This window comes from Megalops cyprinoides, chromosome 13 (assembly GCF_013368585.1).
Source record: "Megalops cyprinoides isolate fMegCyp1 chromosome 13, fMegCyp1.pri, whole genome shotgun sequence".
In the NCBI taxonomy this organism is placed as follows: Eukaryota; Metazoa; Chordata; class Actinopteri; order Elopiformes; family Megalopidae; genus Megalops; species Megalops cyprinoides.
The window spans coordinates 27,878,153-27,893,487 of record NC_050595.1 but is presented as its reverse complement, the minus strand read 5'-3'; the positions used below and the strand labels follow the sequence as shown (position 1 = coordinate 27,893,487).

Sequence of the window (15,335 nt, the reverse complement as noted above, 5' to 3'; positions counted from 1 at the left end):
GCTAAGTTTTTATTATCTTCTGCCCAGTGAAATCGCGACATACTAACCAGCAGCCAACGTTACCTCAACACTAATTCACGACCTGCGACTGAAATGACAGCCGCTTTTAGTACCAGCGTGACCAGTTACAGGCGCAATAATTTTGTTGGAAAGGGCTGAGTTTTTTTCTCTGCTACCACGCGCTACCTGTTGTCTCCGCCCCTGTAGTGCGCACGGCATGCTGGGACTCTGCGGGCTCGGGAAATAACGCCATCTTTAAACCCCAGAAACAGCCACCGTTTAGCGCCGGGAACAGCGATTCACTCCGCCCGCGTAAGGTTTATTTTCTGCGGGCGTTTCTCCGCTTGTGAACTAGTAAAGGAAATAAGCATCCCGCTATAATATTTTAAACTACAGTAAACCATATCGAGTGGTGATAGGAAAAACATCAGTTAACAGCAACAACAACAAAAGGCGGAAAAAACAACGAGCGAGCAAACAAGGCGTTGTTATTTAGCTAGTTAGCTAGCCTAGCAAATTAGCTAGCTACCGTATTGAGGTTTAGCAAACGGTTTAAAAAGGCGCATTCCCCCCTCTTTGTTGTTGCTAACTGCGCTTCGGTCCGGAGGCGACTGCGTGGCCGCAGCGTAGGTCCCGACTTTCTCCCCCTCCCCCCGCGGCCCGGCCGGAGATGAGCGGAAGATGTCGGTTTCGGGGCTGAAGGCCGAGCTGAAGTTTCTGGAGTCCATCTTCGACCCAAACCACGAACGCTTCCGAATTATCGACTGGAAACCCGACGAGCTCAGCTGCCAGTTCAACGTGACCGGAGAAAAGCTCCTGATCATCCACTGCAATATCACGGTAAGGCGAGGAACTGGAGTGGCCCGGAGATATCGGATACGACTGATCGGGGCCGAGTAGCTCGAATGCAGGCATTTTTGCTTGCTGGTTAGCCACATAGCTAGCTCCATTTGTTAGCTAATTAGCTTGGTAGGCAGCAGTCTTAACATTAGGTAATTGTAATTGTTGATGATGTGTCTAAACGAATTAGCGGAACTCTTATGATCACATGTTTAGGAGGCTAGTAGGAAATTCTGTATTTGAATTGTCTTGTCGTTCCTGGTTTGTGTCTTTCTGTGTTTGCTCATATTCTGTACTGGAAGATTTGCTGTCTAACTGTACTGGCTAGGCTAGGCTATCAAGCAGACTAACTAGACAGTATAACGCTTGTGTTTCCTGTCAAGTTTTATTTCTAGACCGAGAGCTAGCTTATTTGACTAGCTAGTCTACGAACTTCATTCGACTTGTTAGGTAGCTAAGTTAGCCCCTATTAATAATGCAGACTGGTTGTACTCTTGGTTAACATTAGAGGTAGCTAGCATATTTTTTTAAAAATGTTAATCTTAATTTTTTAGTCAGCCAGGGTTAGCTAGCTAGTTACCTGGACCGTCTGGGTTGGGTTGCTAAATAATGACTAGAGCACAGCACTAGGTAGGGACTTGCATGATATAAGGTAGCCAGTCTGACAAGACTTTTCCATCCGTTGCCGGGCGTCTGGACCTCTAGTTTGTTCGCCAATTTACCAGTTTACAACATGAGTAATGTAGCTACCTAAAGAGTTCGCTAACAGTGCGCTAATCATGTGAGGAACTGTAGTGAAGTAGCCGACTAGCTGGGCCGAATAGCTTGGAGAGTTGGGTTAGCTAGCAAACAAGGCCTTTCGCTAGGGACATTTTTCTGCTCGTTTCTTACAAGTAGCTAATTAGCGAACGTCGTGCCAGGTTGTTTGCTAACGTTAGCTGACATCCTGTCACGGTTAGCCTTTGGTCTATTTCTTTTTTATTTTGAGATGGGTTTAACGATTTAACTTGTTTACAGAGAACGGTGTGTTTAGTACTTGTCTTGCTAAGCTAGTTTGCTAGCTAGGAAAACAGGAAGAGCAAGTGTCGCATACGTAAATGACATCCAAATGAATTGCTTCGCCATTTATATTATCACATGCTCTGAAATGCGATTGCTGATCGGTGACAAGAGCTGCATATTTTATCGTTGTGTTGGTTTCACTCGGTCTTCACTCGCAGGTCAAATAATTGCGTAGATAGCTGGTTATGTAAATTCAGATGAACTCATTCCTAATCGTAGCTAGCGAGAACGTTATAACATTACGTTTCTCTTTGGGGTGCAAACTACGCCCCTGGTAGAATGGTTACGTTTGCTGCTGTTGTAAGGATGACCAGACAGATGATAGGATAGGTAGATCGATAAAGAGCGCAGGTACACAAGATGCCCTCATTTCAGTAATGATAATAAAAACGTCACCAACTTCAGTAATGGGGTGGTAAGTGGAACCGATGTGAGTGTTAGAAATGGGCGCTAAAAATTGATAAGGAGATGCATTGATTTACATGATCTGAACCCCAGCATCCCTACAGAAAAAAACAAGTTCGGAAGCTAGCATAAGATGCCATGGGCTATGCTCTTCGATAGACGCGTAGCCTATAGCAATGCGTAATAACGGAATGACCTGAAACACCCCGATCATTTCGGGCAATAAATCCCGTCATATCTGGGTATGTGAAGAGGCCGCGCTTGAAGTGTGGAGACTGTTTCGTCAATAAAACATTTAATATAAATGTGTGAGAAATGTTGATATAAAGAAAAAAAAGAAACCGCTGAATTAAATAATGTTGTCAGATGAAAGTCTTATTTACATGATGCATTAAAAATTGTCATTGAAAATAATGGGGATACAGTCAAACAGTAAAAGATTTCATGGACTTTCAGACGTTTTCCCCAGGGAGGATGATTATTTCCTATGCTTACACCCCCCCCCCCTTCAAAAAAGAAAGAAAAACACTATCACGAAGTACCCTCACTGGTGGGGTGGGTGTCCTTGAGAGTGATGGAGGTGACAGCTTGTGCTTATTCAGTGTTTATTATGTTCCAGCACCTAATGAAAGGTCTTGATGCTTGACGCTGATTTTACTCTTTTCCTCGCCTTGCGTCCTTGGCATTGTTGATTTACCGCTGCGAATAAGTGTTTCAATCCCACGTTTCGCCCAAGCTAAGCCACCGTCTCCCCCTCTCTCTCTCTCCCAGGAGTCCTACCCCTCCACTCCCCCGATATGGTTTGTGGACTCCGATGACCCCAGCCTGACACAAGTGCTGGAGCGCCTGGAGGATGTGCGGAAGGGTAGCACGCTGGTAAGCGCACAGCCCTGTGCCCGTCTCGCTGGCGGACGTTGTTAGCAGGGGTCAGCAGAGGACAGATTTAACTGCTTCTGCCACTTCTGCGTCCGCCCTGGTTTTTAATTGCGTTTGAGCCTGGAAGGACGCTGGCAGAGCCGCTGAAATCTGTACTCGCCCCCGATTTGAGACCGCCAACGCAAACGACGTGCATCGATTAACAAAGTGCAGCTAACCCTGATTGTGTTGAGATAGAAGTATGAATTGCAGAACTACTTTGTGCTCTATTGGTTTCCCTGACTGTGCCAATGCAAACAACCTTTTGCCACTGCGGTGACACATTTTTGAGTGTCTCAGGAAAGATGGAGCAATCTGGTGACTTCGCCTAAGCGTATGACGCTTCTGTACATTATCTGACAGTAGAGGCTGACACCCCTTTGACCTTACTTGTAGACGATTTACCATTGTGGCGAAATAAGCAGACAAGACGTTGACTTTGCGATATTTGCATTGCGTTGTGAGGACAGTGTGGAAAATCAGCAGTAATTCAGTGCTCTGCTTTTTGGTTGGAAAAAATAAGCAGGGGGAACCAGACGGTTTTATTGATTTCCTGCCAAGAAGAGGAGGAGAGATTTTTGGGTCAGAACTCTGCGCAGTGTGATGTCAGTGCAGAACCCTAACGGGGTCATGTTGTTTTAAAGCACAGTTATGTTGGAGTTTGCTTACCCCACTCCAGCCTAGTTTAATGCTCGAATCTTTGAATTTTTTTCAAGAGGATGCTTTGAGATCATTGTCATTCCTACATTTATGTGTGGAAATATTTGTCCTTGGCCCGGACCCCCTGGCCATTGCGTAAGAAAGGTCAGATGAGGGAGTTATTTTGGAAATTTGACTCAAACTTTGAATCACACATCAAAAGTCTTACCGAAGTGTCAGTTCATCACTAAGGATATGTAGAGTAAGAGTTTCCCCTGCCTGTCAGATGCTGAGAAGGTAGCGCATGCTTTTATCCTATCCTCACCAGACTGCTGCAGTGCTTTTTTTTTTTTTGGCCTCCCCAGTCAGGTCACAGCACGGCTGCGACCGGTCCATAATGCAGCAGCCAGGATGTTGACAGGAACAATGACAGGGCGCACACTACCCCTCTTCTTGTGGCCCTGCATTGGTTTCCTGTGCGCTTTAAGATTGTTTTTAGTTCCCGCTGTTATTAAAGCACAAGAAGCAATGGTATCGGAGTAGAGCCCTAACTCAAGTGCTCATTCCATGCCAGCAGAGAGGGGTACTGGGGTCCACCCATGCTGTCTTACTCTGCATTTCAAAGACGAACCTTTGACGTTTTGAATTCCCCTTCACTTGGGGAACTAATTACCTCTGGTTTATGTATGCAGTAATGTTTACTCCATGAAATTCTTATGTAGACCCGTTTTGTTTTAACATTTGATTGTAAAGCATCACAAGTATATGAGCTGCACGTAATGTGTTATGAAATTAAATTATTATGTGGTTAAATTATATAAATTTTTTTGTTGTTTTCATAATTAAGTTCTGTGCTCTTTTCTCAGTGGGGCAGGTGTAAGAGTGGTTGAGAGACGTACAGGAAAAAGATGTGGCTTAACTTTTACACTCATGTCTTGTTACTTAACCTGTGATTCATATTCAGAAACCATCTCTGAAATTTTCTTACCACTTCCATTTTCAGAGCAACGTTTTTCCTTGAGAGCAGGCCACTTAAGGCTTTTATTGGTTTCAACCGTTATTTATTTAGCTGCAGTGAGGTGAGCTTGTGCTCCAGCTATGAATTTATCCACCTTACGAGTTGATCTGCAGTACAAAGACAGTTACTATTTTAGTGTAAAATGACACTCCACTACATCCAAATGCTGCCGTGGTCCTAATTATGCAGGACCATCCAAAGCAAGTGGAAAGAACTGGTCTGAGAAGCATTTAAGTAAAAGGGGAAATGTGCGCTTTATCTTGCCTCCCGGATGAAGACCGTCTGGACCAGGTCGCAGCTCGGCAGGAACAGTCTATATTATGACGACGCCTTGGCCTTGCCTTGCTGTTCAAAGCTTCATCTGAAGTGGGGAGTTAATTGAAGTCGTGAATTGTTTTTTTGTGAGATTTTTTTAGAATTGGATATTTTAAAATTATTACTGTAAAACTGAGACAGAAGACATTTTAACAAATGTATCTGTATTCAAGAACATAAGCTCGCGTGACCACAGCTGAGATATAAATCTAAAACAGGAAGCACAGCATTCATAGGGCATAACCGAAAGCAAGTGTGTGACGTTTGTGAGGTTCTTGGAGTTAGGAAATGGAACCAGGGATGCTCTCAGTGCAAGAATGGTCAGACATTTCTTTCTCCAGCACCTAAAACCAAAACTACCATGCAGTAGGGGTTGGTTAGGTTTTTTATTCGCTCTGTTTGATAGGGACATTCACAGGCTGCTCACTACCATGTGTACCATACCAGTAAAGCAAATGGTATCAAATAGTAGTGAGGATAGTTTAATGACGTGTGGAAAGGATTTAGAGGGAAACGTCTGCAAACGCAGTCGGGCCAGTGAAAAGCGCTGCCCTGGGTTGCCCGGCTTGTTTTCCGTCCCGCTAGGCTTGCTCTCTCTGCGTAATCGGAGGCGGAGTTTCGAGAAGCCATTGTTTTTAAGTCATTGTTCGTTTCTGATTTTGGTTTCTGCCTGATGACTCAGAGTGCTGTCACGATTGATAGACACAGAGGCCTTTGCACAAGTGTGCTGCGGTGGATGGATAATTGAAAGGGATGCGTCGGCTTGTTTAACAATGAGAACTCACCTCACAAAGGGACAACTTCAGCAGTCCCTGGAAAAACGGCCTCATCATGTGATCGCTGAAATGACTCTTGAACTCTTGACATCATGTGCCAAAAATCTGCTTTACCCTGCTCCTTTCTGTGGTTTGTTAGTTTATTTAGTTCAAGACATTTGGGGGAGTTTTTGGAGACTTTAATTTGTATAATTTACATAATTTGTATAATGTTTTATTTTTTAAACAGTTAAAATTTATATCCTAATGTGTTTTTGTGAAAACATTTATACACTGAGGTTTTGAATGTAAATGTAAAATTTGTGTTCTGCAGCGGTACAGTGTTTATAACCAGGTGTAACAGTGTTGGTAGCACTAGCGTGGTGTCTTATGTGAAATGACTCATCCTTATCAACATCTAGACTTTCCTGAAAGAACTTGCTGCATTCCAGACCCGCCATACAGTTTAAAAAAAATAGTGTGGTTACCGAGTTTTTAAATCTCTTGTTTAGCATGTTTAAAATCTGCTGTGCTTCGGTGCTGTGACCGAACTGTCTAACAGACAAACCACTGGTGGATATTTGATCTCTTCTCTGCTTGGTGAAATGTGAGTACAGCAGTGGCTAATCGAGTCACTCCTGTTGACTGGCACAGCAACGTCAAAACACAGGTTAGAAAGCAGCCCTTTTAGTTCATGTTAGCCCCATGTAACACGTCTGAGTTTGAGCAAGACAGTTCTGTCTGTTGCCTTAAGCAAAAAATTGCCTTGATCTTTATCCTGGCGTTTGGGGTGCTTTATGACAGCGCAGTGCTTCACTTGTGGAGCGATAGTTAATTTGTAATGAATCGGACCCATTTGGTTTCAGTTTCAGATTCCAAGGTTCTCGAATCTCCATCAGGATAAATCAATGGTAATCATAAGTGGTTATGTAACCGTGAAGGGAAAAAAAAACCAGTGCTCTCCAGCGCCTGAAGTTCACCACCAGAATTGCAGGGCTGTTCTGGCTATAGTGTTGAGCGCTGAGGTGATCGGCCCCGCCCACACGGCGCGCACTGGTCCTGCCGTGTCTCATACCCACACGTCTCCCCTCCCAGCTCCTGCAGCAGCTGAAGCGGCTGATCTGTGACCTGTGCCGGCTCTACAACCTGCCCCAGCACCCCGACGTGGAGATGCTGGACCAGCCCCTCCCCGCTGGGCCGGTAAGCCAAGAACGAAAGGCAAGGCCCGCTCTTCTGATCTTCACAGTATTAAGAATCTACTTGGAGTAATTATACTGCATAGTCTTGCCCTTGAAGTTATCTTAAAGTTGTTCATTATGGAATTATGGTGGACAGGAGCTAGCTTCAAGGACTGGAAATAGTGTGTGATATGTGTGGTGTGGTAGAGCTGTTACCATAGTTGGATTTGGTTTCGTATGTAGGTGTTGGCACTTCATGACATTTTGCTTTGGGGGTCAAGCAATTAATGTTCCGAACAGGACATTGTTGCTTGCCACACATAGACATGTACTGTTTATCGCCAAAGATTCAAACGAACCCTCCATTGCTTTGCTGGAGTGAAATCAGTAGATGCTTCCTGTGTGCTGGACTGAAAGGAAAGACTGACTTCAGTCCATTAGCAGGAAGTCAGTTTCATGCTTGAGGAAAGTGAACCGCTTATGTGAGAAATGTGCTGTAGGCTTTAACCACCAATTACGCATTCTGCTCAGATTGAGCTGTTTTCCGTTCTGTTTTATCCTCCAGAACGAAATGAAAATTTAGGAACAAATTTGCTCTACTATTCAGTCTCATGTTATATCCTGTTTGGGGTGTTTGTGACCCCGCCTCTCCCAGTAGAATAAACGAGTGACCGCAGTAGGTGTTGCATGCATAGAGTGTGCTTGCTTTTCCTGTAAACTCAACCTGTAATGTACCTGACATTACCTTTTCCAGCACGGAACGACAGACGAGGTGACGTCGGAAGAGGAGGAAGAGGAGGAGATGGGAGAGGTCTTAAACCTTTTCTTTTTGTGCAATCGCGTACGGCTGAAATATGTGGCATTGCTCAGGGCTGCCCCCTACCGTGTTTACATATGCTCGCTCCCTGTGGCAGCAGGACATCGAAGACCTGGACCACTACGACATGAAAGAGGAGGAGCCGGTGGACGGGAAGAAGTCCGAGGACGATGGGATCGAGAAGGAGAACCTGGCCATCCTGGAGAAGATCCGCAAGAACCAGAGGCAGGACCACTTAAACGTAAGCGCTAATTCAGTAGGGTGACCTTTCAAACGTTTAAGGGGGGGGTTTTAGTGGTTAACCTGTGGTCTGAACTGGTTGAAATGGCTATGGTGTGATGTGTGGGTAGTCGTGTCTTATCTCGGATACGTAGATGATATTTTTGGCTCATAAAGTTCAAGTGATGTACATTCTAACCTGGATGTGCATTTACACATCTGTAGGCTCACCTCGCCACCATGGATCTCATTTCTCTCCCTTTCGTTTTATTTTAAAGCAGCAGGCTGCTGTGGTTTGTGCCTCGGCTCTGAAAATCGATTACCAGCCTCTCTAATCCTTGACGAGGCACGGCCAACGTTGGGCTGCTGTGTGCTCTGCTCTCACTGTTACTATAGATACAAAAACAGTGTACCAAGCAGAAGTCCTCAAGTCCTCTTCCTTTGTGAAAGCTCAAAGGATACTCTCTCGCTTCCAAATGAAGTTATTTTAATTGAGGCTAGGCATCTGTTTTCCAGAACAGAAAACGGAGGAGGTTTAATCCCAGGTTCCTATCTGCAGAGTGGAGAATGGGATGGTCCCAGAGCAGTATTTGACTGACAGGGCGTTTGAAGATGATGGCGTTCGCCCATCGCTGGTCCGGTCTCAGTCCTGCCTTGCATCTCATTAACAAAGCTTTTCCTTGCAGGCAGAACCAGAAATGCGTGTTAAAAATGGAACAGCACTGCAAGATGTTTATCATTTCAAAGTTGCGCAGTGAATTAAATCAGTGTGCTGATATGGGAATTGTTCTCTTGAATTATACTTTCAGTGTTATTGGAGTATTCTCTGCCTCGGCTGAGATGGATTTCTTTTTATATGCAAACGGCTGGGAAATATGATCATTCTGCTTTATTGCAGTTTTGTTGATGGATTCTTTGTGGCCTTGTAAAAGCAGTAACGTCAATCAGCGGGCCTCCATTTGCATTTATTTTTCCCTCCAATATAAATCAGTAATGGAGGGACTAGTTTCGGTCTCCATGAATAGGTGTCACCCTTTCAGTTGAGTAGCTCTTTAGTCCACAGTACTTTCAAGAACCAGCTGCTGTTTGGCCATTTCTAGAAAGCAGTGTATGTCCGAAGAATATGTCTGAGACCACAGTGAGCATGAACGGATTCATGTGTGGGACAGAGGGCACTGTTAGTTCAGCTCAGAGTCTCAGTTGCATATCTCTCCTAATGAAATTTTCTCTGTCGCAGAGGAATTAAGAACTACAGTAATGGGTTTGATCGCATGACAGCTACGGTGTAATTATCCCCCTGAAGGAAGGACTTTAGTTTCTCGGGGCATGATATTCAATAATGAGGTGACTCACCGAGGTCATACTTATCTGTTTGCGGTGTACAATGCAATGTTATTGTCCAGCAAAGACCTTAGCCACTATTGCACTGTTATAATGGGATTTTTTCTGTAATGGACTGGGAAGTTGTTTGCACACAGCTTGTTGAAGGACTGCCTTACTTAATCATTTATAGACTCTCAATTGATGACTGTTTTATGACAAATTTTCATTGCATTCTTAAGTGTTTTGAATGTGTTGTACGGGGGTTTGTGGAGTGGGTCTGAAACCACTCTCAACCTAATTTGCCTGTTTTCATAACTCTCAGTGGCTTCACATTGAAGTTGGATTATTGTTGAGGCCTAGATGTGTTGGACGCCAACTGGGTGCCTTTGTTAATGAGAGGACTTAATATTATTTTTGCATGTTAAATAGTCTGCTGCTGTGTAGTCAGAGGTGTGTGTTGAAAGCGACAGAATGTGTGTTTGACATTTAGTGCTCGGGGTGTGTTTCAGGGTGCCGTGTCCGGTTCGGTGCAGGCCTCAGACCGTCTCATGAAGGAGCTCAGGGAGATCTACAGGTCACAGAGTTACAAGACAGGTAAGCCGGACACCCTTCTGTATGCTTGGGTAACTCATTCATCAGTTTATTTGCATTATCGGTTGTTACTGGTTGTGGAAAGTAGTGGTCAGAAGCTGCCTTTTCCACGTCGTGGAAACTAAGCTGTATACTGCGATAGCCTATCCATGGATTTCCTAGACGTACAATTCCAAATCAGATTAAAAATGATTTGACTCCACCTGAAATCAGATTTAGACAACCTCATCATAGAAACACTTGCCTGCTTAGATTTTAAAACACCTCTGAATGAACTCCATCAACAATATGAATCCATTTGCTCGCTTTATCCAAATAAAATCAATATGTACACATTTTAAGGCGCATTGGAGTTTCTGTCATGAAGAGACTAGTTGATGTGGGATTCCACACAGGTGGCAGAGCCTAAAGAGGTATTGTCTCGTACCTTTTTTTTTTAACAGGGATCTATTCAGTGGAGCTGGTGAACGACAGCCTTTATGAGTGGCACGTGAAGCTGAGAACGTAAGTTAGCGGCACGTTCCGTCCGAATGTGTGCACAGAGCAGAGAGGGCTGAGCCACCCGAACGCCAGGCCCTGCGCTCAGCGCTTCACAATTAAAAAGGCTTACTTTGGCTTTTCTGTGCCCTGGTGAGGGGTGTGAGGGGGGGGGGTTGCTGTCCGCTCTGAATTTACAGACGCACACACAGTAAACTAGATTAGTCTGTTGCTTAGGAGCCGAGCATCAAGCGTATTCTGTTACATGAACGTTATTTGTAAATGAGCGTTAACGCTTTGGTTCTGCCTCACACAGGGTAGACCCAGACAGCCCATTACACAGTGACTTGCAAGTTTTAAAGGAAAAGGAGGGCGTGGACTACATTCTGCTCAATTTCTCATATAAAGTGAGTACCCTGTGTTGCTGTTTTAGGCTACCTTTCCAGCCAGTGAAACCGTTGCACATCCATCATTGCATTTAGAATAATATTTCTTATGGAAGTAATGTTCAAATGATGTCAGTTAGAATGTTGTCATAAGTAACGGTTCTGGAATGTTTTTTTTTTTTGTGTGTTTAACACGCAGGATAACTTTCCATTCGATCCACCTTTCGTACGGGTAGTTTCGCCTGTGCTGTCTGGAGGGTGAGTGTACAGCAGTTTTTGTGGAGTGTCTTAATGCGTTCGGCTTGTGCTGTGTTTTGCTCTTGTTTTCCACATAGCCATTAAGGAAGGAAGGCCTCTTCTGGTGCAGGCCAATTTCACAGGAACACACCCTGAAAGCTGCTGTTCTGAACGTCACACAGATGTGACTTCCTCAGATGGTTTTGTGTTAGCGCCACGTGTTTTTAAATTTCCTTGCTTGATTTCTGCTTGACAGAATAGGTACTTTTAGTGTGTATGACTATTACATTTTCACTTGTGATGTAGGAATTTTATTTGAACATACATTCTTTGGTAGGGATTTTAAATACTATTTCGTACTTAATTAGCTTCTGTATGCTAATAAAAGTTTGTTGAAAGTTGTTGCATATGTTTAAGTTGCATGTATTTTGGGTTTCAGTTACGTGCTTGGAGGCGGTGCCCTGTGCATGGAACTTCTAACAAAGCAGGTCCGTCCCTGTCTCTCATTCACGACACAAACAGCGCACTCTATTACACTTCACAGATGTTATTAAGCGCGATTTACTTGAGTTGAAGGTGTGTCTTTCTGTGTTCTCTCAGGGATGGAGCAGTGCCTATTCCATAGAGTCTGTCATCATGCAGATCAATGCCACTTTAGTCAAAGGAAAAGCCAGAGTGCAGTTTGGAGCCAATAAGGTAAACTTTTAAAGCACAACATTAATGCTTCCAATGCTCGCTGTTTAAAACCTGACACAGAAGGTTCCAGGCAATGGGAGCTGGAGTAGTGCAGAGTCACTGAGAGCTATGCTCCCTCCCCTCCATGTGGGCAGCTGGCCCAGGCCTGTCTTAATTACACCTCACCAACGCCCTGAAACCTCATTTCAGTGGGAGCTTGCGCCTGTGGGGTGGTGAGATACAGATCTGTTCGTGCTGAAGTTTCTGGTGGGTCCACTTCACACGCATCCCCACTCCATGTGGTCATGTTAGTGGTGCGTCTTTTTCAGGCTTTGAAAGGGAATCTACAGTCATAGTCCTCCCAACATTTTTGCAGATACAAGGCTATGCAGCAAAGTCGTACTCTGCTTATTTTCAGGTGCTGATACAATGACGTTGTCAGCTCACTACTTCATTGCCGCATCCCTTAGTTTAAAGAATACGGAGGTTTCTTTAAACGAAGTGAAGCTGTCCTGTTGCTGGGGCGTGTTTTGTTATTTGTGTAATTTATTTTTGCTGTTAATTTTGCAGAACCAGTACAATCTTGCCAGAGCACAGCAGTCATACAAATCCTTGGTGCAGATTCATGAAAAGAATGGTAGGTCTAACCATGTTAACTGCCTCCTTAGGCATAGTCTTTCTTTCTTTTGATGTCATTTTGCTAAAGTTTTGAGTGGCCTGTCCCCCATGTGAATCCACTAACTGCATCTGTTTCCGGCAGGCTGGTACACGCCCCCTAAAGAGGATGGGTAAGACTTCTTCACGAGCACTGGGACCACATGTCTTAGGGTCAACACCTTTTTCTTTCGATTTTTGTATATTGTTTTTTTTTTTTCTGACTCTGAAGTTCTCTTTATTGGGAGTGTGACCCAAACCGGGCTTGACCCATTCGTTAACCATGACAACCAATGGAGGAAATCTCCTCACCGACGTCTCCATCCTTGGCTCTGCGGGCAAACATCTCTGTTTTTGTCCTGCTTCAAGTCCTGAGGCCCTGTCCCCGTCCCTGTCCCCCATTACCTGCCTTCCCTCCTTCCCTCCTCCTCCTCCTCAAGCCTTCGGGACGACCTTTGAGCAGATCCAATTGGGTGGGGTGGAACATCCCTTTCTTCTTGCGTAACCTGCTCTTGCCCCCTCCCACCATCCTTCCTGGGTTTAGTGTCTCAGTGAACCACTGTGTCAAGGGCCGCACCACCCGCGCTTCTGGCCACCCCCCCGAAATGCTTGCCGATGGGGCTTTTGGTTTTCCAATGGCTAGGTTGAAGGCAAACCCCTTTCTATCTTAAGACAGAAGACATTCTCAGGAGGTGAGCTCGCCGTGCCGTCTGTGGCTCCACAAGGCAGCAGGGAGAAATGCAGAAAGAGCTGGGTCTTAAAATCTTCAACAACCAAACACTTGAAACAAAGGCTTGTCTCTGCAGAGGCAGAGTGGGCTTGATTTCCTGTCAGCTCTCAGTCAAGGTGAAAGCTTGGCCTTGGTTGTGAGAGAAGCAGCCAGCCGGGCTCTGGGTCCTGTTTTTTTCTTTTTAAGGCAAGATGAAGCCCACTGTAGCCACGGCTTGGAGTTTTAACAAAACCTCCTAGTAGTGGATTAGAAGCTAGAATGGGCAACCTTAATGGTGTGATGTGCTACTGCCTCATTCATATGGACAGTTTTCCTTTTGCTTGTGTCATTTTGTGTAAAATCTACATAACCCCAAGATTCTGAAAGGACTAACATGCTCGTGCTCATGTAGAAACCCAGTGTCAACATGAGCCAGAAAAAAAATGGAGACAGTACAGGGGAAAGGGAGGGGAGGGGGAGCATGTGAATGAAGTCTCTTGCCGAAATTACGGAGGATGAGATGACCACACTGTTTCCTTATACTTCGTAGCATTTGGCTAATCTGGCAGCGAGCCCAAATGCATCCAAGATGAGCTTAGACCAAGCAAGTTGAATTGAATCATTGTGATGTAGTTGAATTTAACTCCATGTGGATGTGTAAAGATGTATCTCTGAGAATGGATTTACATGTTTTCATGCAGCTTTGGTGTGGGGGGGATGGGGGGTCTGGGGCATAAACCGTATCATTGCACCCCTGACTGTAGCGGGGACATGCTGACTTATGAAGATACGTATTTCACAAATAAAGAAGGCTGATATCTCCAAGCCTAAATGGAAGTTTTTAAAAAAAAAAAATCCTGAAACCATGTTTTATGTCATCAGTGTGACTACTCCTACTCCTAGCCCTGTAAAAATGCAAAATGCGATCGTCTGGGTACCATCTCTTCAATAGAGCGGCTGCATGCCTGTCAGTCTAAATACTGGCAGTGGTGCCCTGCTTATATGAGCTGCATTAATCCGGTGCTGTTGCAGTCTTAAGAAATGTCTTCACAGCGGGGGGGATTTTTTTTTCTTGGCAACTTGCAGAACTACTTACATCCAGCACCGCTATGCAGAGAGAGGTCAGCTCTGCACAGCCAGTAAGAAGCTTACGTCTGTGCAAAGTGACTAACAAAAAAAAAAAAAAAAAAACCCACGCTTGCAATATAGGGACACTTGCTTTAATTTTAACTGTGGAGCAGCACCCCGCCTCGATCCTGGCTCACCTGCGTTCCCGGAGCACTGACCACCAGCACGTGTTCTCCAGTGCTGGCTCCTGTCGCTTTGCCCCGTGGACTGTGAGGATGGCTGCAGCGGACTCTTCTTTACCGGAGAGGCTCGAGAGACTTGTACATAGCGACGTTCAAAGACTGCAAGGTATCTGCAAATGCCTTAAAAAGGACAGACCCCGTGTCTCATCCAGTCTCTCCCCTCTCCAAAGCGTCAGCCATTTTCTCGCCCCCTCTCCTTGAGTTTGGTACCTTTCCACACTCCAGATACCCTTGCAGGTCTTGCTTTTGTGTTGAGTCAGGAAGCAGATTTTTTTCTTCTCATTTAACACTGAAATACTGGGGTTTACTGAATACACTGAGAAGCAGTGCAAATGTTATGCAGAATACTGTCTAATGCATTATATTGCCCCATGTGATTTAATAAAGTTTAAATGTATGGGTCTTTCTACAGTATCTTTTTTTTTTTGTTTTTTTGGAGAATCTGTATTGTCCTTAAAACCAGCATAGGAACGAACTTCCTTTTTGAAATGTCAAACTTTAGCAATTCATACTGTAGATTGGCCCAAATACTAACTCATTACAGCACTAGCAGAACACATTTGTTGTGAAATCTAGTGATGGACATATGTTGTATTGTTAAGCTACATCTTGTGTACTTTGCATAATATCCTAGGCAATTCACTTATAACCTGATCCACAATGCGTAATGTACAGACAAAAATCACATTGAAGGCTTAAAGTAAAAAGAGAACATGACAAAATTTCTTTTATATGAAGATCGATGTCGCCTCTAAATGCACATGATTCATTCGAATAGATTCCTGTATTGCTCTGTACCCCATAAAGACC

General features: G+C 44.5%; 1 protein-coding gene across 4 annotated transcripts; it reads left to right on the top strand.

Moving 5' to 3' along the window:
- The first annotated feature begins 244 nt into the window (after positions 1-244).
- Positions 245-14,922, top strand: LOC118787905 (ubiquitin-conjugating enzyme E2 Q2). 4 transcript variants are annotated; one of them, XM_036543666.1, is made up of 13 exons: positions 245-840; positions 3,079-3,183; positions 7,045-7,149; positions 7,882-7,938; positions 8,045-8,185; positions 9,996-10,080; positions 10,521-10,581; positions 10,871-10,961; positions 11,140-11,198; positions 11,617-11,665; positions 11,778-11,873; positions 12,423-12,489; positions 12,613-14,922. In XM_036543666.1, exons 1-13 carry the CDS (start codon positions 682-684, stop codon positions 12,642-12,644), a joined length of 1,107 nt encoding a protein of 368 aa, XP_036399559.1. In that variant the 5' UTR covers positions 245-681; the 3' UTR covers positions 12,645-14,922. The 4 variants fall into 4 exon arrangements, with proteins under 4 accessions (XP_036399559.1, XP_036399558.1, XP_036399557.1 ...); XM_036543665.1 differs by having other exon boundaries at positions 8,042-8,185; XM_036543664.1 differs by having other exon boundaries at positions 7,045-7,167.
- Positions 14,923-15,335: the final 413 nt, after the last annotated feature.